This window comes from Eleutherodactylus coqui, chromosome 3 (genome assembly GCF_035609145.1).
Source record: "Eleutherodactylus coqui strain aEleCoq1 chromosome 3, aEleCoq1.hap1, whole genome shotgun sequence".
Classification (NCBI taxonomy): domain Eukaryota; kingdom Metazoa; phylum Chordata; class Amphibia; order Anura; family Eleutherodactylidae; genus Eleutherodactylus; species Eleutherodactylus coqui.
This window is the reverse complement of record NC_089839.1, coordinates 81,851,336-81,877,161: the sequence shown is the minus strand read 5'-3', so window position 1 is coordinate 81,877,161 and position 25,826 is coordinate 81,851,336. Positions and strand designations below refer to the sequence as shown.

The 25,826-nt window shown below is 41.7% G+C and overlaps 1 protein-coding gene across 1 annotated transcript; it reads left to right on the top strand.

Annotated features, from left to right (window-relative positions):
• Positions 1–526: 526 nt before the first annotated feature.
• Positions 527–18,712, top strand: VSX1 (visual system homeobox 1). The gene is made up of 6 exons (XM_066594540.1): positions 527–564; positions 15,926–16,312; positions 16,949–17,027; positions 17,489–17,612; positions 17,853–18,033; positions 18,444–18,712. Exons 2-6 carry the CDS (start codon positions 15,928–15,930, stop codon positions 18,710–18,712), a joined length of 1,038 nt encoding a protein of 345 aa, XP_066450637.1. The 5' UTR covers positions 527–564; positions 15,926–15,927.
• Positions 18,713–25,826: the final 7,114 nt, after the last annotated feature.

Below are 25,826 nucleotides of genomic sequence, written 5' to 3'. Positions count from 1 at the left end.
GTAAATTGAAGGAGACCTTGCGAAAAGCCCAGGATGCCTACAAGAGAGATCAGGTAATGCACCATATCCCTCAGCATGTAGACAGCCAAACTGCTTTCAAGAGGAGCACAGGTGCAAGTTACTGATGACAACCGCTCCCACATCCTCCCTATATGGAAGGGATGGCTGCCCACTACCATACTTGCACATAAGTAAAAAATGTAGGCAGGGTGTCAGGCCATGCAGTACACCTAGTGCACCATTCAGGCTCACAGCATATTAGTGACACCATATTTCAAACCAGCGGTCTATGCTGCATACCATGGGTGATCCATACTGCCACTGACATCCCGGGCACCCCCAGCATACTGTATATTAATTAATAATGGTCTTTATATAATAAAACAAGAAACAGATATACTCACCTGTGTCGCTCTGAATTCTGCACATCCCGCACTGCTCACCCAAGAATTTCCTGATAGAATGGTAATGTGATCAGGCTGGGTGATCACGTGATCCCTCTACCAGGAAGTCCTCAGGGGAGCAGTGTAAATGCAGAGGCCAGGAGCAGGAGGAGCGACACAGGTGAATATATCTGTTTTTATATTTTATTTAGTTCCCCAATTATATAAAGAAACAAAGTTGTCTCCTCCACTGGCCATAGAATCTGACTGGCTCACCAGAAATTCTCCCGCTGGGATCAACGGCTGCTGCTGCTGCCCCTAGGGCTAGTGCTGGGGTCAGGCAATCCCTTAATCAGGGCATCTGTCTATTTGCATCCAGAGTTTATAAGCAGTGCAATTTAAAGTTGTCTATGGTCTTTGTCCTCCCACACCTGCATTTCGTTGTACTACTCTAGTTGTTGTGACCATAGAATAGGTAGGGACTGGAGCCTTGGTCGCTCTTGGTGGGATCCACGACAGTTGATATAATAGTCAGCAGCAGGAGGCTTTTGTTGGCCTCAGTCAGTACAAGTCTAGCCCTACTGTATCATCACATTGTAAGAAGCAGTCAGTAGAGGATATAGAAGAAGAGCCAAGGCCACAACTACTGAAGTAGCCCTGCTCTCCACTTCCTCCTTTGTCTCGGTCAAATTCAAGTCACTGTACATAAAACATCCCTTCAATTTTACTTCTTTGTAAGCTCCAGAACACATTTTCTATGACACTTTAATCCACTCATCCAGTTCTTTCTTTAAATCATGATCTTTACATTCTCTCTCAAACTCTCTCCACTTTCCCATATCCAAACATCCCATCTTTGTCATATACGCTTTCTTGAATATCTTTTGGTACTCCCAGAGAACCCATTTGCCAGAATGATTGGGTGCAACCTCCACTGTGGTCATCTCTTTGTCCCTCAGACATTTACTGCTTTGAGTGCCCATCCCAGATGAGCTGCAGTGTTATTCCCTAAATGACTATTTCCTGAAGTCTTTTAATCCACTAATCCAGAATTGCTGACTCTGGTTCCAACAATCTGGTGGCTGGGTAGCCCTTTCTCTAATTTGCAGCAACTCTATAACAAATCCACAGACTGAATAAACACAAAGATGGAAACCTTTGACACAATGTACATTTATCCAGCACAGCAAATCAATTTCACAATGTGTTAGATTCAGTTGTGCAGGTTATTTGACAACTCTTCATCTGCTGTCACAATTCATCCACAATTCATCAGATGAACACCATTGTCCATCACTACTACATCCACTCATTTGCAGTTACAAACAAGTCTAGTTATCCAACTTTGAGCATATGCTCTTTTTGTTATGACTGTATCAAGTTCTTTTCCTTGAGTACAAAGCAAAGGAAGAGCATGCAGATTCAGCAGAAAAAAATGTCTCTTTATTCCAACAGTCTGTCTGTTGAGGCACACAGGGCAACTGAGAACAGCCACTACAGTCCAGCTCAAGTTGCTGTTTCTGTTATGCAGTTTCACGCTGTAAACACGCTTTGGACATGGCCAATTCATACACACAAAATACTCTAGTTGATGAAATGGCAAGTGAAATAGAAAGAAATTTTTACCTTCCCAAGACAGCAAACAAAAGCAAACATGCATTAGAAACAATGGTCTTACCTTACCGTTTGGACTTGTATTTGCCTGGGGTCTACTTTCCAAAGACCTTGACAGTCCTTAGAACATTCTACTTGTCCGCATTCTTCACCAGGAATTGTTGGAGTAATCCCTTCATATAGGTGACACTGGAGGCCTGGCCTGTCTCGCCTTATATGGTAAGAGGCAGCAACACCAGACAAGGGAAATAACACAAGTGCCTCATGAACAAGGTATGCCCAATTTCTTTGTATGGTGCACCATAAAGAACACAAAGTGGAGAAATTAGGTCTCGTTCCAAAGCTCTTCTGAAAGAAAGTAGCTTACAGTCAAGAGTTTTATTGCAAGTAGAAAAACACGCAATACAAGGTGTAACGGTTACAGCAAATCACTTGAGAACAAAAGGGTACTGGCTGGACATGTTAGCCAACCCAGCTGGGCGTGCAGTGCAATCATGTACTACATTGGTAGGAGTAAGGAATTCGGATACAATGACTAAGTACAGTCTCCACGAAACGCTCAAGCCACAACTGTAAAGGATAGTTCAGTCTAGTATATGCTGATTTTATTAGCTTTAGATTGAATTGTAATGATTCTTGAGTGTAATATAGATCATTGAAATACTTTCACAAATCCTGTTGCAAAAATGATTTCCAGCCCAAAATACATACCTTTAAAAGGAACCTGCCACGTCCCCATAGAACCATAAACTAAGTTATGGTGCTGTTAGAGAATGTGACAGGGAGCCAGTGGATGTATTTTTTATACTCACCCACTCCTGCAATCCAGCACTGACACCTGTTGAAGTCAGTGCACAACACGAAAAGCTGACTCCTTTAAGAGTCCAGTGCACATTCTCCCATAGACTTGTATAGGGAGGATTTAGAAAAGAGTCAGATTTTCATGCCACACGCCACTTCACTGGGTAACAATAATGGATCACGGGAATGGGTGAGTATAAAAAATACATCACTCGGCTCCCTGTCACCTCCCTAACATCACCATAATTTAGTTTAGGTGCTTTGGGGATGTGACAGGTTCCTTTTAAATAAATAATACTGTATGCCGCAAAGATGCCCATAGCTTTATGTAAAACTGTTAATATTCTATTGTTTAAGTATACAAAAATTGAAAAAACACACACAAGAAGAGGTTAATACAACTGCCAAGTATGTATATATCATAGAGGCAGCATAGAGCTAATATCACTTTAGTAAGAGATCTTATTTCTATAATCAAAGCAATGATAACATAGGGTAAGAGCCAGAAGTTAAGACATGGGTAAGGAGTAGAGATGAGCGAACGTACTCGGTAAGGCCGATTTCGCAATCGAGCACCGGATTTTCGAGTACTTCACTACTCGGGTGAAAAGTACTCGGGGGCACTGTGGGTGAGCGGGGGGCTGCAGAGGGGAGTGGGGGGGAGAAGGAGAGAGAGAGAGCTCCCACCTGTTCCGCGCTGCTACCCCCCGCTCCACGACCCCCGAATCTTTTCACCCGAGTAGTGAAGTACTCGAAAATCGCGGTGCTCGATTGCGAAATCGGCCTTACCGAGTACGTTCGCTCATCTCTAGTAAGGAGATAACTAGCTCTGGGTTGCCCTGTCCTCAAATGTAGGGATGTGATCAATTGTCCCTCCAAGCTGTGGGAGCCATTGAGCGCAGTCATAAGGAAGGTTGGCAATCTGAAAACCTAACATAAGACTATTGGTATGTAAGAGACTCACCCTAAAGGATTAAGTTGCTACCAAAATTACCGCTTGTACAAAAATTGCTGATTGGATGAGGCTCTGACTTAAAAAGAACATATGCAACAGGAGTGCAGAGACTGTAAAAAAATTGAGAGAAGCTGCTGCCTGACAGACTGTGGGGAGAGGAGACACCATCTAGGAGGATAAGAGACTGCTGGCAGAAAGGACATTGGAGCCAGATTGCTACCTTTTGATAGACTGCATTGAAGTGCTACTACCTAAGGAAAAAGCTGTGTCGCTTTGTCAAATATTCCATAATCCGACATTTTGTGAAACGATACCAAAATTAATTGGGTGTTATTGATATTGTTAACAAGGTATTACTGTTACCTCTGATTGCACGCAATGTATTGTTATTCCCATGTTTTAGCTAGCAGTACATAGGGCCTAGTCATTTGAAGGTAAAAGTCAAAATTGCTAAATCATTATTGTTATCTTATCACTGTTCATTTCTATTTTTGGTGTGTTTCACTGTACGCGTTGGTTACTCCATCTGCTGCATTGTATCCTGAATCCTGCATCACTATACCTCCACTTTCTATAGCTACATCTGCAGAAAAAGCCAATTCAGCAGTAAATAAAAAGATACACAGATCAGCCTGTCTCCCAAAAAATTAATAAAAATTATCAAAAAGTTGAATGCACCCTAAAATGGTACTAATAATAATAAGAACTCGACAGGCAGAAAGCAAGCTCCCAGACAGCTCTCTAAATAAATAAAAGCACTCTAAAATTTCTTACAAAAGCTATAGGGTTCAAAATTTGGCTGCACAGAGCATTTTACATTTTTTTTAAAAGTAGTAATAAAGTAGTACAAAAATTAAATAATTCTGGTATTGCCGTAATGGTACTGCTATATTTGTTCATCCCGTGGAAAGAATGACGTACACGAACGCAACCTAAATAAGACAGGAGAGGAGAAAGGGTAGTGGGGACATGCATACACGACCATACACCAACAATAACCATAAACTGGATGTACATACAAACAACCACAAAGACAACAAACGCCAAAATACTTGCCTAATGTACTACAACTCAAACAGGTGAAAATATGAATATGTACGTACGAGGAATTGGTTTGTATTTTGGACAGAATGTGTAAGCTCACAAGCCCACGTCAAGGGTCGTCATTGTCTTGTGAGTCCCTACTGCAACAAGTCAATTAAAACCACAAAAAGGGACCCATGCTTACAAGCAGGGCGGTCGTCCTAACAGGGACAGCACCATGTTGGACTATAGAGGCTTAGCTCTCCTTGGATGGTCACAGATAGGAATACCAGACAAGGGAAATAACACAACAGGCATCTGCTCACCTACAGACACAGGGAAATAGAATATGACATAGAACATAAAACTCACCAGGTGTCAACACACCTACAGACACAGACATCACCACACAGAAAATCAACTTTGCATACAGACATAGACCAAGACATTGTTCACACCTAATGTCTGAACATCTATAAACAAGCACTGAACAAGCCACTGTACACTGTATAAATTAACAAACAGACACAAGGGAATCCCACCCAGAACTTCATGCATGCATAGATAAATAGTAGCTAGTTCAAGTGTCCACACACCAAGGAAGTGGAAAGAGCATCAGACACCAATCAGACATAAAGGGAACATGTTGTCCGATATCACCAACCTGTCAACATACAGGACATCAGATGTCTGGAGGCCACACCTGATAAAAGTGAAGGCAAGGGATCCGTACAACATAGAAGGTGGGTAAGCAACTTAAACTAGAAGCAAGCAAAACACCAAGTACTGAGTAGGAAAGGAGCTGGTATTTATGTGCACAAGACTGAAGGTTATTGGATGGCTGGAGTGCCCCACAACATCAGCCAGCCAAATCAACCACACCTGCAGTAGTGTGCTCCTGGAAACCCATAGACCTACAGGCTCCAGAAGCACAATGTTACAGGTACTGACCCACAGAATAAAGTGAGGTGGAAGGTAATGAGGGAGCTCTATGGAGCAGTATATGTGAGAGGCCCTGCAGAACAGTAAGAAAAAGACCCCAAGAAGCATGACAGCGGTCATATGACCAAAGATTGCTATATGGCTCTATGATCTTGCACTTATATTCAGGTCAATGGGGTGGAAGTGTAAGCTGCAGGTTGCAAAAAGTTTACTGAGAAAAAAAATCTATTGCTATGTTTTGGGGGATTTAGACTTAACTCTGGGTTGGAATCCTGAAGCATATTAAATGCATTGTGAATGCTGCCTTAGACTGTTTCCCAGGGCTGCTGACTTACACTGCTCCCCAGGGCCCCTCCCTTACATGGCTCCTCAGGGTCTTTCACATAGACTGCCAAAACACGCCATTTAGTCCGCCCCTCATAGATATGTTCTCTCCAATGTTTGTATTTGCACAGAAGCTCTCTGCACTCTATGTCCACCTCTGGCATGCTGTCATGTGGAGTCCATCCCTTTGTCAGTGGCAGATGAGACACCAAGGCGCATTACAGGAAGTGAGTGTGTGTGTGAGGAAGCTGCTGGAAGAAGATGGGAAGCAAAGAGACTGGCACAGACATCCTGTCCTCTCTGATGCCTAAAAAAAAAATAAAAATAGCCATGCTTCACTATATACATCCACCAGACCACTGGCTAAACTGCTAATATCTAAATCCCCATACAGATCTAGCAGATATAAATGCTGACTGCACACGGTGGAAGTACCACATAATAGACAATGCTAATTAGAGAGCAGTTTGGGCCAAATGTATAGTAGATACTTACAGTGAAGCGTGGATGTTTCCATTGTTTATACTTTTTTCTTTCTTTGGTTTTACAAGAGTTGCTTATGGCCAGTGGCTCGCACTACTGGAGGCACTTCTGTTAGTTATGTGCATTTTAAGTAATTATTTTATCTCAGCTCTGTGCTGGATTCACAACCACACTGCTCAGTATCAGTATTGGCAGCTCTCGGGGTCTCCATCCCCGCACCACCCGTCCTATCACCCAGGCTGATAGTTTGCGGTCTTGGTGACCTTCCGTGGCCGCCACAGTCCTGGTCGTCGGCTCCGTCCGCTCGTGTCCCCCTTGCCATGACTCCTGGGTGCTTTTGCTCTGCTCTGTCTCTGCAGGCGCTGGGGGCTGTTCTCCCAGTGTTTAATTTGGTCCTGCTGCTGTCAGACTCCCCATCCCAATCAGCTGCTGGGGCGGGAGTTCTGACAGCATTTAAACTCCTCAGTTTCTTCTGATCCCTACTAATGTATGTTTGTCTCCAGGCTACACCCGCGTTATTCTGATTTGATTCCCGTTATGACTCTCTGCTTTTGGACCCGACTTTGACTTTGCCTGACCCCTTGTACTGCGTTCCTCTCCTGTTGCCAACCCGAATTGCCCTACCTGCTTTTGTGTGTGTTTTTTTCCTTGCTTGTCCATTAGTCTGACTCCCTGCCCTGCATCCCTAGCTAGCCTTTGTTGATTCCGAGGCAGCAGCAAATTTTGTTAATTTTGATTTTGTGGCTCAGATTTCTAGTTACTTGCTACGTTTAGATCCTCCTATTCAAGTTTCAGGGGGTAGACTTCACTCCATTTCATGCTGGCTGTTACGCCTGTCACCTCATAGTTAATTTTGCCAGCACACCTGTTCTGTCCAGACGAGCCATGGTTAACAGCTCCTGTGCCTTTCAGTCAGGTTAATTACACTGCTATGTGTCTGAGAGGTGTGCTGGTGATTGTCAGGTCTATCTACCTATCGGCTCCTCCCACCTTCCCATAATATCCAGCTCTGGCTGCCTGGGAGTTGCCGATTATTGTTCAGTTTTCATTGTCAGCTTAGTAGCTCTGCTGCTCTGACCTGCTGAGTGTCGGTCCTGGTACTTTGTGTCTTTCCCTCAGTCTGCTAGCTTGTCTGCCTTGTTTGGTATCCTGCTTCTGTCAGATTGTCCGCTAGACCTCGCTGTTATCAGCCAGGGTTTTCCAGTCTGCTCTGTTTGTATCCTGCTTCTGTCAGCTTGTCCGCTAGACCTCGCTGTCATCAGCCAGGGCTTTACCATCTGCCTCTGTCCTGTTTGCACTGTTCATGTTGGTTTTGTCATCTGCCTTTCCTGTCGGTGCTAGTAGGTACTAGTCTCTTGCATAGGTATGGCGGTCCCTGCCTGTCCTCACCTAGGAAGCGTAGGGTCAGAGTTGGCAGCCTGGATGCTTTCACCATCAGGGCTATCTCCAGGAAGGGACAGTGGCATGGGTGAAGATCTGGGAGCCCCGCACCGTGTGTACCTAGGCACCCCACTAGTACCGTTACACTAGTCTTGTCAATCTTGTTACCCCAGAGTTAAAATTTACCATAGCAGCCCTGCATACTGAGACTTGCGCCTTCCTCGTCATCAAAGACTTGTCAGTGGACATAGTCTTAGGGCTCCCTCGGTTAAGGGAACACAATTCCATTATTAATTGGGACACGCTGGAGTTAGTCAAGTGGGCATCCCGCTATACCAATCACATGAATCCCGTGAATTTGGATACTTCTGTTTTGGAGAGAATTGAGTTACCAGACTATATCTCTGACTTTTCTGATGTTTTCTCCAAACAACTCTCTGAAATATTGCCTCCTCATAGAGAGTTTGAATAAGATTGATCTGATCCCAGGTGCCAAACTCCCTAAGGGTCGGATCTACAATTTAACTGTTCCTGAGAGGAAGTCCATGAAGGATTATATTCAGGACAGTTTGGCCAAGGGACACATTCGACCCTCGGAGTCTCCTGTGGGTTTTTCTTCGTTGAGAAGAAGGACGGGGATCTCAGACCCTGTATTGATTACAGGGAGCTCAACCAGATAACCATCAGAAACCAATACGCTCTTCCTCTCATCCCCGACCTCCTCAATCAGGTTTCTGGGGCCCAGTGGTTCTCCAAGCTTGACCTGAGGGAAGCCTATAATCTCATCCGTATTTGGGAAGGGGATGAGTGGAAGACGGCCTTTAATACACCTCTGGGCCACTTTGAATACCTTGTTATGCCTTTTGGGTTATGTAATGCTCCAACGATTTTTCCAAGGGTATATAAATTCGATTTTCCAGGATATCATGGGTGTGTTCGTTGTGGTGTACCTGGATGACATCCTGATTTTGTCCTTTGACTGGGAGACACACTGTGTCCAGGTGTGAACCGTGCTGACTCGCCTCAGGGCTAACAAATTGTTTGCAAAATTTGAAAAATGGGTTTTCGGTGGCCAGAAAATATCATTCTTGGGGTATATCATTACACTATGTGATATTTAGATGGATCCAGTTAAGGTGGAAGCTATCACGGAATGGGCTCAGCCAAATACCCTAAAAGCTCTGCGGCGCTTCCTTGAGTTTGCTAATTACTATCATAAGTTCATTAGGAAGTTTGCCATGGTAGCTAAGCCTTTAATGGATCTTACCAGAAAGTGGCTGATGTGAGTACTTGGTCTTTGGATGTTCTTGCGGCCTTCTCTACCCTGAAGGATGCCTTCTCTTCAGCGCCCATCCTTATCCAACCTGATCTATCCATTCCATTTGTGGTGGAGGTAGATTCCTCTGAATTTGGAGTTGGAGCGGTACTGTACCAAGCTCCATCCACACTCATGAACCTTAGGCCTTGTGCCTACTTTTCCAGGAAATTCTCCTCCACAGAACGAAATTACAATGTAGGCAACCGGGAGTTATTAGCTATAAATGGGCGTTTGAGGAATGGAAGCACTTCCTGGAAGGAGCACTCCATCAAATCACTGTACTTACAGACCACAAAAACCTCATGTATCTAGACTCTGCTAAGAGGTTGAATGCTCGACAAGCCTGCTAGGCCCTGTTCTTTTCATGGTTCAATTTTGTGGTGACTTACAAACCCGGCTCAAAAAATGTTAAAGCAGATGCCTTGTCTAGGAGTTTTGGTACCCCGGAACATGCAGCATCTGAGCCGGAGAGTATTCTCTCCCCCGGGCTGGTTCTTGCTACTGTCTCCTCCGACTTTTCACCTCTGTTACACGCTGCTCAACAATTGGCGCCTGAAGCCCTTCCGGAAGGCAAACTGTTTGGCCCTTTGTCCTTGAGGTTAAAAGTGTTGGAGGAGTCTCATGCTTCGGTCCTAGCTGGTCAGCCCGGTATCAGGGGTACTCAGGAACTACTGTCCAGAATTTACTGGTGGCCTCATATGGCCAGGAATGTCTGGTCTTTTGTGACGGCATGTCCGGTTTGCGCCATGGGGAAGAGTTTTTGGAGATATCCTGAGGGCCCTCTTCTCCCCTTGCCCATTCAATCAAGGCCATGGTCCCATCTGTCCATGGACTTTATAATTGATTTGCCTCCCTCGCTTGGGAATACGCTCATTTGGGTCATAGCTGATCATTTCACCAAGATGTCACGTTTTGTTATGCTAGGCAAGCTACCTAACGCCAAATTATTATCTGAAATGTTTATCAAGGAGGTGGTTCGACTGCATGAGATTCCGGAGGATATTGTCTCGGGTAGATGGGTACAGTTTGTTGCTCGCTTTCTGCAAGAACTTAAATATTAATTTGTATTTTTCATCGGCATTACATCCTGAGTTCACCGGACAAACTAAACGCTTGAATCAAGAATTGATCCAGTACCTGCAACGTTTTTTCTCTGATAATCAGTTTCTGTGGATCAACTACTTACCTCTCGCTGAATTTGCAATCAATAACCATGTTAACTTGTCTTCACAAGTCTCACAATTTTTCTATAATTATGGGTTCCATCCCCGGTTTACATTCTCTACTTCTGTTTCTGACACTCCATCTGCTGATACCTCTACTGATGAACTGTGCACAGTTTGGGCCCAGGTTCGTAAGAACCTTCAGGGTTCCCAGGAGAGATTGCTTAGGCAGGCAAATAAAAAAAACACACTATCTCTGCACCTTTTGTGGTTGGGGAGCAGGTATTACTATCTTCCAAGAATTTGAAGCTTAAGGTTCCATCCTTAGGGGTGGCTTCACATGAGCGTGTTTTTGTGCGTACATAAGTGCGCACCCATGTATGTGCAAAAACACGCGTAAATGCATGTCCGTGCATTGTTTTCAAAGGAGCCGTGGCTGCTGCCCCTGGCTCCATTGAAAACAATGGTCTGTCGACACCCCTGTATTGTTTTTCAGGAAAGGGCTTTACATATAAGCCCTTCCCTGAAAAACCTAAATTTTAGTGTAAAAAAAAATAAAAAATAAACTTGCCTGTCCACCGCTGCTGTGTTTAAAAAAAAAAATAAAATACTCACCTCCCTTCAGCTGCCGGGGCTCAGCCGCGTCTTCTCTTGCTGTCCTCTGTGGTGCTGATCTATCAGCAGGTGAGGATTTAAAATCCCCGGCTGCTGAAAGAGCTGAATGTGATTGGCTGAGGTGCTCAGCCAATCACAGGCAGCTCTCCCCGAATGAATGAGAAATACAGCAGGAGAAGACGCTGCCGAGCCCCGGCAGCTGAAGGAAGGTGAGTATCTATTTTTTTGTTTTTTAAAGCACGTTTACTGGATTTTCAGGGAAGGGCTTATATTTAAAGCCCTTCCCTGAAATCAATTGATGGGGTGCCAGCAGCAGAATCCTCTATCGCAGCTGTCATGTGTGACAGCTGCAGTAGAGGATTGAAGAATTCCTCTGCTGCATCTGTCACAGATGTGGCAGATGTAGCAGCAGGGAATTCTTTTTACTAGCGGGAATGAAGGTCCATTTACTATCGCTCAGGTGGTTAACCCAGTGGCATATAGAGTATCCCTTCCTGCATCTTGGAAGATCCACAACATCTTCCATAAAGACTTGTTAACAAGATATGTGACTCCAGTTTTGCCTACCTCTGACCCGCACTCTCCTACGCTGGTGCAAGGAGAATTAGAATTTGAGGTGGACAGAATTGTTGATGCCAGACGGGTTCGGGGCTTGATACAGTATCTGGTCCATCCATTACCTATTCTACGGTGCGAGCGCTGAGGTTTTTTTCCTTTTATCTCATTTATGTTTTCCTCCTTCATGCCATGACCGGAGTTTCCCTCTAGCCGCTCTCTCTTATGAGATTGTTTACAGCACCTAGGAATATCCGTCTTCACCTGGCAATCAAGACCACTCATCTACTACACGTTCCAGTATCCTTCCAGTGAGCGCCAAATTCCTACTCATCACCCTGGTCCATTGGAGAGGGTTTGGCCCCGAGGAACGGACGTGGGTCCCTGCCAGGGATGTTCATGCCCCACGTATGGTCCGATTATTGCACAGGGCTTTCCCTCTCAAGCCCTCTCCAGGTCATGGGGGTCCGGTGTCCCCCCATACAAGAGGGGGTCCTATCAGGACCGGCGGCTCTTGGAGTCTCCATGCCCGCACCGCCAGTCCTATCCCCGGGCTGATGGGGTGCGGCGCAGGGGAGCCCCGGTCTTGGTGACCTCCCCTGGCCACCGCAGTCCTGGACACCGGCTCTGGCAGCACGCATTCCCATTGCCATGACTCCCAGGCGCTTTTGCTCTGCTGTGTCTCTGCTGGCGCTGGGGGCTGTTCTCCCAGTGTCTAATTTGGTCCTGCTGCTGTCAGACTCCCTGCCCCAATCAGCTGCTGGGGCGGGAGTTCTTACAGCATTTAAACTCCTTAGTTTCTCCTGATCCCTACCAGTGTATGTTTGTCTCCAGGCTACACCCGCATTATTCTGATTTGGACCCGACTTTGACTTTGCCTGACCCCTTGTACTGTGTTCCTCTCCTGTTGCCGACCCGGATTTCCCTACGTGCTTTAGTGTGTGTTTGTTTCCCTGCTTGTCCGTTAGTCTGACTCCCTGCCCTGCATCCCTAGCTAACCTAGGGACTGTCGCCCTAGGGCTTAGCCTAGGGGGGCAAGTAGGTAGAGACAGGGTTTGCTGGTGGTGTTTCAGGGACCTCCAGTTACCCTAAACCCCGCCCTTGACACTCAATACTGCTGTACAATGTTCTACATGCTGCTGCTGCTTTTTACGGTGTGCTACGGAATAAAGAGAAACAGGTCTCCACCCACTAGCCCAGGAGAAACTGGCAAATTGAGATAAAGCCTGCAGAAGAGAAAAATGATTAAAAAAATGTAATATACAAGTCATATAATAGCCCAAACTACTGCAACTGATGTGTACACATGACAGCCGTTTATGAAAAGTCTCCTCAAACGTTAAGTACACTTTAGCCTCTTCCCACTGTATCCCTTTTCCGTTTTCATTTTTCCATGTTCACTTTAAAAAAATCATAACTTTTTTATTTTTTCAGTGACATAACAACGAAATGAAGGCTTGTTTTTTTTGCAGGATGATTTGTATGTTTCAATGTTTACTGTTCAACATACCGCATAATAGATTGGAAAAGTTTAAAAAATTTTTGACCCCATAATGTTTTTATTTTTCTGTCAATACAGCTATGTGAGGGCGGACTGAAGTTTTTATTGGTACCATTTTGATTGCTGTTCATTCAATTTTTGGGGGGGGGGACAGTGTGACTAGGAAAACAAAATTCTTTACATCATATATCTCTACTACTTGGAAACTCAGTTGACTTAGACTGCCTTCACACTGGTGAGAAAATCATATGATTTTTGAACGGCTTGAGAGTGAGAGAAAACGCTAAATTATGAAACCAATGCTTTTCAATGACTTTATTCCCATTTGAGATGTTTTCTATTATGCGATGTTGTGAGATTTGGAAATCGCTGCCTGCCCTATCTTTCTGCGTTTTGCTATTTTTTCTTGCCCTATGTAGCCTCCGATTTATCGCATCGCAACGCACAAACTTACGATGTTCATGCAATGCGTTTTTAACATTAGCAACACCTGTTGTTGTCTATTGCGCAAGAAAATCGCAGACAGCAGCGATGCGCGATTTTTTCAAGGACAAGGCATTGCTGCTGCTCAAACATCACATGAGCAAATATGCGTTATGTCCCCAAATTTTCTCACTGCAACATCACGCTTGCCGGTTTGAAGGAGCCGTTACAAAAGTGGGGATAATTAAAGCAGCTCATTTTATATGTTGCCTACTTTGGGTTTAGTGGAAATACTTTCCATGTCAATTGCCATTGACAGAACATTAGAAGAAGAATGCACATTCAAGTCATCTAGCTGTTGAAATAATCTGTTGTACCTATAAACTTTTGGAAATTATTATTTATGTCAAATTAACAATTTTTGAGGTAGGTTATTTTATATGTGAATGTTATAGTATAATAGTAGTACATAGTATAGTTATATACTTTCTATTATACACACATACTTATGTAACCATTTAAAGGGGTTGTCCAGTTACTTGACACATTCCCCCAATATCTGTGGTAAAATATCAGAGCTGTACTTAACCCTCCTCTGCTGCCACAATCAACCGCTGCAGCCTCGCCATGGTCCCATTTGTTATGGCGGATGATTCAACCGAAAGTCAGGTGTCCACTGCATCAAATCAGAGGCTGCAGCATCACTGCCGTTTTCTTGGTATCAGCGCTCACATCCTGGGTGCATTGATCCCAAGAGCTTTGAATAGTGACACTGCAGTGTCTAATTGGCTACAGTGGTCACTTGACTATCAGTGACATCATCTGCCATAACAGATACCGGGACCACGGTGGGCCCGCAGGGGTTGATCACAGCAGCATAGATGGGGTAATTTACAGATCTATTTGTTTTTTTAATACGGTTACAGCTATTGGGCGAATATTGTCCAGTAACTGTGCAACTCCTTTAAGTACTGTAAAGTATGTGACATAATGAAATACATCAGGATTCCTAAATCTCTAAACTCCCCTTTCCCCCTATCTGGCATGTGCCATTTATTGTATTGTTGTCCTATAATGTAACAGATGACCTTTTGGGTCTATTGAGACACCAGATTCTGGGCGCTCACACCTGTGAAGCTGGGACACTTAAATTAGTAAATCACTAAACAAAGGCATCATCTACATGATATGTACAATTACACAACCACAGATCTGTGAACTTGTCAGAAACCATAGGTTAGGGCTTGTTCACGTCTGCATAGGTGATTCCATTTGGAGCCTCTGTTGCAGATTTCAGTTAAAATTAAAGATGAAATGCTGCTTCGTGCTGCGCTTTTTTGCCTTGGAAGGGCATAATACAATCAGGATGGACCCCATTATAGTCAAGGGAATCCGTCTGGAGGGATCGAGCACTTCCGGTTTTACCGGCATTCAGCACAAGTGTAAACAAGCCCTAAATTAGCAAACTGGGGTTTTGGTTCTGTGTTAAAAATAATCTAAATTTCATGTGCACAGAAGTCCACACTGCACCCATACTGAGTTGTACCGTTTACAAGTATGCAGAAGTTTTACCGAACAAAGTATCATAGCCGTACCCATTAAAACAAATATATGAATATACAGTATAGGTCAATTAGGTGATTATTACATAACCTGAAATGGAATCCATTGAATGGGCTTTCATGTATCTGCAGGGGTTTTAACGCATTAAGACCTGAGCATGTTACTGCTGGAGAATATATATATATATATAAGATATATGCTGGAGAAGTGTCAGTATACTGATTCTATCGTGGGAATCATCTTTATTAAGTAAAACAGATACAGAATTTATATGGAATACAGAAAATACTCACTAGCAAAAAAAAAGTTGGCTGCAGTAAGTTTTCCCTTGCAAGGATTAACCCCAGATATACTGGATCACTGGTCACTTGAATGTCTGAAGGTTTAACCTTGTCCTTCCTCCCTGTTTTCTCCTGGTGTTGGTAATATTAGTACCCCCTGTTGTGGTCTGGTAGTTATGTGTCAGAATCAATCAGAGGGCAATGAAAGGGAGGGGTTTTAACTCACTGTGTTAGGTCACTATGTGCCATTCACTAATAGACAAAGGGCCTCCTCAGCAGATGTAAAGTTAAGTGAAATCTGTCATCCTGCATAGAAAAAAAATGACCACGAGGAGGAGGGAGAAGGAAACAGGAGGTTAGAGCCAGGGAATTTATCGGATTGAGAAGGATAGGGGGAGTTGGGGGTGAATTGGTGCCAATTAATCCTGTGGGATTGAGAGGGAGGTGGAAACCTCTCTAAACACGGTGAGGGGCATGTCCAGGAGCTTATTGGAGCTGGGGAGCAACATAAAAACCCCCTGCCTGGCACTGTCCTCTTATATCCTTCAGATCAGCTTGGTAGTAGGAAAAGAGAAAGTAAACTTATCCCATATTCATACAGTCATGACTGGCCGAGATGACATCTCAGAGGCTAAATCAAAATTGAAGATCCTGGCCCCAAGTGCGGGAAATGAAAAATCGGGACGTTTTCATGGACCTGCAATGAGATCCAAAGGCTTTGCCATCACCGACCTGCTTGGTCTAGAAGCGGAGCTACAGCCACCATCAGTTTCCCTTCCCAGCTGTGAAGGTCCAGGAGGAGGTCTTGGTGGGGTCTCCTTGGCTAATGGCTCGCTGCCCCTTGGGTTGGGGTTTCTGTGTGGTTTTGCCTCTCAACAACCCACTGGGACTACTTGTCTTCTGCCAACACACATACCGTTTCTCCAGCCTAGACCAGATCATCATCAGTACCTCCACAGCTCAGACAAGCACAAGGAAAATATATCTGGTAACTAAAAATATATATCTTCATGTAAAATATATACTTATGCCATACTAAAAAAATATTACTATAGGGCCTGAAACCTGTTGCATGCAATCTCTTAAAAATGGGTTGATATCAACAATTATTGTTGTGGCAATGTAAAGCGGACATTGTAGTGGATACAAAAATTAGTAATTTATGCCATACAAGTAACTTGTATGGGGACAATATTGCATTTGTATATCTTATGCCATATATTTTCTATATAATGATTTTTAGTGTATCAGACATGGAGTTGCTGGTTATGTGCACTATTGTGTGACAGCAGCTCGAGAAAGTGATTGCTGTAGAAAACAAGCCCTGGATCAGAGAGCTGTCCAGCTTGTATGACCTTTCTGTGGTGCTGAATGGTTGTAAATACATCACACAACTTTCCCCTTTAGCCAGTACTTAGCTCCTGCTACGAGCTACTGAATTGCCATTTCCTTAGACACTATACAAATACAGTACAATTGCTAACTTAGTACTTCAAGAGAAAACTTTATTTTATGGAATGTTTTTTAATACTAGAGTCTATTATTTTATTGTGCTTCACTTCTACTATTCTATTATACATGGGAGTGTAGTCCGAGCAGTAATTCCTGATGTTTGCATTTCTAGATGATGACAGTCTCTTAGGAGATAAGAATGATATGAAGGCATCTGGCTCACAAACAAAAAGAAAGAAAAGGAGACACAGGTAATTTAGATATCTGTAGATTATGGCCAGGCATGGTTACTAGTATAATCTGTAGCTTATAGACCTATATATTCCACAGAAGAAAACTGATTCTATGGAAATTATTCTGTGTATTGACACTTACGTATAACATTTGCGACCATTTGTAAAGGCTATTATGGAATTTTTTCATGGTTAACCTTTAATATTAAAAACATATACTTGCCAATTGAAGCGAGTGTTTCTAGCCTTAGATACACTGCAGAACACTTACCAATTCTGATCCACCTTAAAAACCAAAAAGGGCCTGGACAACTTAATAAATCCTGCCCTAAAAAATTTAGGATACAAGCCCCTGAACCCTACAGTAAACATATTTTTGACCATTTTTATATTGTCATCGGAGGTACTGGTTTGGACAAGTGGTTATATATGTTGGCAACTGATGGCAACAGTCCATAATCATATGTCTGTTTCTGCAGGACTGTATTTACTGCTCATCAGCTAGAGGAATTAGAGAAAGCCTTCAATGAAGCTCATTATCCTGATGTGTATGCCAGAGAAATGTTGGCTCTCAAGACAGAACTGCCCGAGGACAGAATACAGGTAACATTCGAGACATATTTATCTACTGTTGCAACTACGACAACCAAAATATGAGGTTTATATGTTACTGCAATAGCCAAAACCTGGAAGAAAGTAGCAAGACGTTTTGCAGAACTTTCTGACTTAAAGACATTTTAAAGGACTAAACTGATTGCTATTTTAGAGCATCTATTCACAAACTGTTCTCTTTGACCATCATGTTTTGTAACATTGATAACATTTTGATATTGTGTTTTACAGGTTTGGTTCCAGAACAGGAGGGCTAAATGGAGAAAGCGTGAAAAGTGTTGGGGCAGAAGCAGCGTTATGGCAGAATATGGGCTCTATGGTGCCATGGTAAGGCACTCCATCCCACTACCTGAGTCCATCATCAACTCAGCAAAAAATGGGCTTGTTGGCTCCTGTGCTCCTTGGCTATTGGGTGAGGAAGCTTTTTTGCGGTTGATACCTTAAAATTTATACTTATAAGGCAAAATAGGTGCAAATTGTCTTTTAACATATTCTAAAATACAAAATGGTCCTGGATGATAAATTTGGGAAGTGCCTTATCACAGCTTTTGGAAAGTTCTACATAAAGCATTTAACGTTACAGGTGGAACAGAAATTATTGCAGCTAATAGCATAGAGTATCCTATATTATTTTAATATTCAAAAATTTCCCATTCCAAGATTTTCCGCACTCATTTCTAAAGCTTGGACTTTCAATAAAGTTTTCACAAATGGAAATACATAGCATTTTTAATTAAATATAAAAAAATATATTTTAGAACTCATCAGCAGGTGTAATGGTTTGTAATCTATTAACTAAAATTATTGTTTTTTTGCTTTTAGGCATGCATAAAAAGTCTATAGACATCTCCAGGAAGGCAGATGTGGATGAACCTGCTACAATTAATTACAGGGGGGAACATCACACCGATAACCTGTTATCCAGGCCATCAGAGTCCAATAGGAACATACAGGACAGAGGCAATAGTATGGACACTTCAGAAGACAGAGCCATTGACCTGTCAAGCACAGCAAAACAAGAGACACCATGCAATATAAGGCATGGATCTAACAGAGACAGTCAAAATGACACTACAGACAGTGAACACTAAGGCAAATGTTTTAGATCAGAGCAAAGACGTAGTGAAGAAAGGAGGGGGGGGGGGAGAGAATGGCAGGGCTAAACACAATCACGGACAATAATATTGCACATGTATTTCAATCAACAATTTCTGAAAACTTTATTGCAGTTTTATTTTTATTGAGGCTATTTCCTCAAAATGCATAAGCTGATTACGTATTTGTATAAATTATTAAAGATTTTCTTAGCTTTTATATGTATACAAGGATAGTCAATGGGGCATTTGGAATTCTCTTGTACAAACCAATGATTTTTTCTGTAAATAGATAAAATGGTGACTAGAACAGGTGTTAGCAAAAGCCCAGTAAAATATATCACCAAAAATCACTTGCATTAAAAAAAATAAATAAAAATAAAAAAATAACATTACGCAGTAATAGTTTTAACGTCACATATAAAATATATTTTTAAGAAATTGGTTCAAAAGAAAAAATGTTTACAGAAATAATTCATCTCTTTTCATTCATCTACACAATTGGTACTATTTAAATATTCTTTTTTTCCTATTTTAACTAAAAAATATCCAGCACTGTTATATATTTGTCTACAGGTTTTTAAGGTTTATTTTATCCCTGTCTTATATATAGTATTTGAAGCAAAATTTGAGTGTTAAAATAAAGTGGAAAGAAGTATTCTCATTAATTAAAACGAGATTGAAATCACAGGTTTACCAAAATAATGTATCTAAAATATACATTTATGAAAGGAAACCTATAACTGAGAAGACACATTAATAATTCTGTATGATAGGAAAAATTAAAGTTCCAATAACTTTATTTCATTAAATTTACTTTTCTGCATTAAACATACCTATAATGTAAAAGTTTACTGAGTGAATCATATATGAGTTTTATGGTCAAAGCAAAAGAAAAACAAAAAAGTAGCACAAATTATATTTTTATAATGTAAATCCAGATTTGGCAAAACGTACTGTTTTTTTAAAATCATTTTTTATAAAAAAAAAAAATCAACATTAATTTGAGGAAATGTTGAGTCAAAATATAACATTTATGAATATGTAGAGGTTGGAAAACAGCTTATCAGTTTTTGAATAACCATGTATATCTGAATTCACCTAGTAACACAATTAAGCAGAGGTTTTCTGTAATGTAAGGTAATTACGTAAACTATTAATTGGCCACCAAATTGTTGCAGATTGTTAGTACAAATGTGTGAACTTTCTGTATTTTTTTAGTTATTTTTATTGTATGTTTAGTTTTGCCCAAAAAGTCAGTTAATTGTTGTTCACTAGGATCAGTGGATTTTGCGCTGGATCCATATGCATTTAGATGTGTGGGGTAATGGCGTCATCTTTTTATCTAACATTTCAATTCTGGAAATAAAAAAAAAAATCAACAGCCTTATACATAATCAATTTTGTATATAACTGTAAACTCTGTTTTGTATATAACTGTAAACTTTTCTAAGCTCAGTTAGGTCAAACGAGCGTGTTCCTTACTTATCTATGCATAGAACATTGAGAGAGGAAGTTGAAATTCTGTCTAGAAGATGTTTGCTTCTAACAAGAAAATACTCTATATTTTGTGAAGAGAGAATAGTAAATGTTTTGTAATTATTTGAATCGTCTGTAAATTTGTGTTCTAATGTTCGGCTTGTGTCACAGCCATTTTATATTTATGTATTGAAGCACTTTGGTAGCCAGGGGTTTCTAAATTTGTTTGTTATATTTTATCATATATTTATTATATATAAACCAATAAAGCTTTCTGTATCTTTCATTCGTAGAAATCAGTTGTGTGTGTGATGGACATGATGAAAAGAGCAAACTTTTTTGGCTATTGTGAGATTACATAAAATAAGAGCATACTGAGTGTGCAGACAATCTTTGAATCAACTACTGTAGGCAAGCAAACAAGATATAAAAAAAACATAATAAAATAAATAAGAACTGCAACTCTTTCACATGGGACCGCATTAGTCAGCACCAACATTTCTGCATCACAATGTTATCCCTATGGGGCTTGAATTCCGCCCCTTTAAAATCCGCATGTCTTTACTTTAAACCACGGGATTAAATTCCGCAGCGGAAACTTTCTTCTGCGGAATGAAGGACGCCTTGCAAAATTTCTCACATACACGAGATGTAATTCTGCAATTAAAGTCTGAGGAAAAAAATACAATAAATTCTGCAAGACTATCTGCGCTACACCTGCGGACGATTCCATCTTGTGTGAAAGGTCCCTTAAGCTCTTCATTTGATCATAAAGGCATTACAAAAGTATAGTGCATTTGACCATGTATGTCAGTTGGAATCCTTGTCAATACATGGTAAAGCAGTAGGGCCTTGGAAGAATAAGCTTACATCTTCTTATATGAAGGCTATCCATTTCCAGTTATACTCTTGCCTAATTTTTGGTTTCAAAAACACCAAAAGGACTTCAGAAGTTTTTAAATTAAAAGCTGAATTTTAGGAATAAAATGCAGAAAAATGAGTAAATCCATCCCACATAAAACTAAACTACCTTCTCATTTAAAAGGAAAATAAATGTTAATAAATAGTAATAATATAATTATAATATGTATTTTAACTTAATCCTTTAAAATGTAATTGAACTGAATATTTGATACTCATGCATAAAATACTGTATGCAGCATCCCCTTTCATGTGGGCAGAGATGGAGCATATTCTCTATCAATATGAAGCGTTAAGTAGCCTAAGATTAATGGTATAGGTTCAAAGAAGAACAGTGTTCTTCTAAGTGCCTTAAGAAAACAATATAAAGAAAAATCGATTGCAATGAATAATAATAATCACATAAATATTTTCTTTTATTGGACATTTGTATAGAAAGAGCTATTATGGTGCAGAGAAGAATTAGTTAAACGAAGAGGTTGGAATGGAGTTGAACTGCATTATCAAATACCACCTGAAAGAAACCATCCATATGTTTCTAATCCTATACAACCCCTTTAAGGACTGCTTCACACTTGCATATTTGTGCACATACAATTTACGTGCGCAATAAGCAGATAATAGAACCCCTTTGATTTCTGCATGCTCTGCTTTTCTGCACATTTTAAGCTGTAAAGATCTGCATAGAAGTCAATGGGGGGTGCGCAAATGTGTGTGCAATATTCGAGGAGATGCGTTGTATGATGCGTTATTCCACTGGAAAAAATAACACATCAGGAACTCATTAGACAAGTTAGCCATTTTAAGTGGGGCATCTTTGTTTGCCGCATGCAAATCAACATGCCTTGTGGGTAGAGAAGTAAGGCAAAATACACCTTAGTGCGCTAAAAAGTTGTGCTAAGGCATGTGCAAATATACATACGTCTGTGGAAAGGTGACTTATAGGTGAGTTCACAAGTAGTGGATTTGGTGTGGATTGTCCCCAGCTAAAAAAATCTGCACCAAAATCCACTTGAAATTCCGGACCATTTGGTGCAGATTTTGACACGGATCCACAGCAGATTTTACAACCTCAACTGAAATGGTAAAATCTTCACCAAATCCGCTATATGTAAATGAACCCTAAAATACATTCTATTAGTATGACAAACAAGTCGACTTAGAACCAGGCTCTCCTCTCAGACCACTAAGTAAAAACAAACATATTCATTACCTGGCATCCATGCCCGAATGCTACAGAGAGAGGGCAATACTACTCTCTGGGTCGCTGGTGTCTGGTAGTACAGATGGCCCATCTATATGTGCCCTTAGTCCTCCTCTAGTCTAATGAGCATGGAAATTTGTTGATATTCACTGACTATGGCGTCCATTGCTAAAGGAACAGTAATAGGTAGTAAAAGAATGTTCATAGGTTAGTCTGAATTATGTCTACATCAGTTGGAGATGCTGCCAATTTTTGATCCCTTTTAGTGAATTTTCCAATAAAAATTAGTTACCACCTATCTATCAGATAAGTGATAAATGTTTGATTGCTGGGGTCCCTACAACCAGGACCCCCATGATCTCTAGCTCCTCATTACTCCTTACTTACGTGACCCACGACGAGGAGTTTGTATTCAGTGGGGTTATGCATGCATACTGCTACACTATACAAACTCTATGGGAGTTATGGAAACAGGTGAACCCTACACAAGGCTGGTTTCATTTTGGTTTTGGAAGAAAACATGCAAGCAACTATTACTGCACTTAGGTAATAGGCCCATTGCTATAGTTAGCAGTATTGTACACCATGATGGGATTTATTCACAAATACAGTATTTGGAGGATATGGAAAGTTCTGCCTTAAAGGGAATCTGTCACATTGTGCTATAGAGCAGAGGAACTGAGCAGATTGATATATAGTTATGTGGGAAAAAGTTTGGTGTAACTTGTAATTTGAAATCCACTCTCTTTCTATGCTTAGGAGTCCAGTGGGCGGTCCTATCAGTGATTGACAGCCTTCCTTGTATCACTGAGTATACAGAGAGAACTTTCAATCACTAAATAGGTCTACATAGACATAAGTTATACTAAATCTTCTCCCACAAAACTATATCAATCTGCTCAGCTCCTTCTGCTCTATAACATGCGGGATGCAGGTCAGACACCATGTTTAGTGCTCATTCACATCTGGGGTAGAGGTATTGTTTAGAGCAGAGGTCCCTAACTCCAGTCCTCAGGGACCACCAACAGGTCATGGTTTCAGGATATCCTATGGTAAGAACACCTGTGGCAATATCTGAGGCCCCCCCAACAATAATTACATCACCTGTGCAACACTGAGGAAATCCTGAAAATATGACCTGTTGGAGGTCCCTGAGGACTGGAGTTGGGGAACACTGGCTTAGAGTCTTAAATGCAGATTTATGTTAAAATCCAGCACAAAATAGTGCAGCATGTTGTGCTATTTTATCCTGTAAAATGTCAGAGGGCTTAGTAGAAGCCGAACGGGCCCCAATAAAGGCAATGGAGTCCATTTGATGTAATTTGTCTTCATCTTTTGACGAAAAGGGCTTTACATTTTTTTGCTGCTATGACAGAATAGGAGAATGAAGAGCCTTACAATGATGTGAATGAGCCCTCAATGTTATGGGTTTACCTAAGGCACACTAGCATATTTTGGAGCTGTGCCTGTATTGATGGGGTTATCCAGGGACTGTAAAAACCCATCCAGGTGTACTTTTTGCGCAAGCAGGGCATGTTCATTTGTGTGCTGCAGACAAACACTCCCTGATTTAAATGACTATTTAATCTAATGAGGTCCAAGTGTTCTTTTTCCAGTGGAATTGCGGTGTTTTTCACATATGTGCATTTGCGCACCCCACCCATAGACATTTATGGGGACCTATGGGGAGGGATGACAAGGCCCTACCTAAGCGGGGACATTGCCCCAATAAGGGCAGCCCAGCAGTCTTCAGATCTGGGCCCTAGCTGATCCTAGGAGCCCAACACCAGAACAGGACACATTCACATGCCACATGACAGGGACTGAACAACAGGACACACAGAGCCAGAATACACAGCATACAGCAGCCACAATGCAAACACCAATAGCAGATGATAAGCTGAATATAAATGCGAGGTGTTAGTTTGTACATTGGCCAATGAACGTAAGCTGCAAGCCCCGGCAAGGCCCCTCGTATCTTGCAGTCCCTTTCTAGCAAGACACATCTACTAGAGGGCCCTAGGGGCCAACCTAGCGCAGACATAGCAAACAAACTCAGCAGACCAAAGTGACACAAAATAAATGTACAAATGGACATGAACAGCAAGGCACAGATCACACAGCAAGCTGCAACAAAACACAGATAGCAGGTCACACAGCAAGCTTACAGAGAACAGGACACATGTCACAGATACATCCAAACAGTACAAGACCAGCTTCAGACTGACCAGGAGCTGGGTTTATATGTGAGCACAGACCCAGAGGATTGGCTAGCAGGAAGAACCACACCCAGCCAGCTCAATCATTAACCCTGTGAGGGCTGTGCTGCTAGGAAGCTTAGAACTACAGATCCCAGCAGCACACGTAACAGTCATGCTAAACTCCCTCCCCAGCCTATGGGAGCTGCCAGCAAGGGGAGTGGGAGGGACTTTAGTAACACAAGCTGCTGCTAAACTCCTTCCCACCTCCCTTTTCCGGCAGCTTCCATAGAAAAAGTCCTATCTTTTCTGGTATCGCGTAGAAGCGGCCAGAACGTGCACCATGTGTGCTATCTTCTCTAGCCGGATGATTTTATGCAAAAGAAATTGACCACCTGAACAAATGCATTGGAATCCAATGCTTCAGATGGTCGCGATTTTTAGTCGTTTTATCATGGCAAAATATCTGTGATAAGACGCTCCTGTGGAAGAAGCCTTACTATGATCTACGCCAGAAACTGGTGTAGATTATAACAAAAACCTGCTTCAGCTCCTAGCAGCATAGATTTTCATCTGGCATACAGAGGTGGCACCAGATGTGACAAAATGTACTAAGACGCGCAAGCCTCTTAATACATTCGTCGCTCATAGCCATGCACACTTTTTACTTTTTTTGGGTATATGATGTTTTTTTCTATCGGAAAAAAAGGCTGAAAAAATACAAAAGTGTATAAAAATGTCACCGTTTTATTTTTTAGCCCCCCCAAAATTCCAACTCGGTGTGAAGGAAGCACCATAGTCTCCACTCATAGACGGAATCAGGACAGGGTACATAGTAGAAAGTTTCATCTCATCCTACTTCCCGCCTCTCTAGCCACACTGCATATTAGTATAAAGCCCCTTTAAGTTTATCTCTGAGATGATTAGGAAAAACAAGTTCCATGAAAAGCAGCCACAAAGTGCCTTGTTATCCTGGAGAAAGCAATGCGTAATTAGACTGACAGTACAATACAGGAGCCCTGAAACATTTCCAACAGAATCCGCTGGCCAACTTGTAAATGAATAAAGGACAAAAGATTTATTAATTGAAATCAGGGTAATTCCCATTTGGAATGAATCCCAAAACTGTTCCACACATGACCTGCATGTTAATAAGCTGACCCATCTGCCTGTAGCTTTCTTCACTTACATAGGACATAAGCAGACAGAATTCATGGCTGCTAATTGCGTCTATATTGTGCTGCTGAAGCTATGGTTGTGGTCCATAAATTACCTATTAAACGACTGATTAATTAATCATTAATTTCAT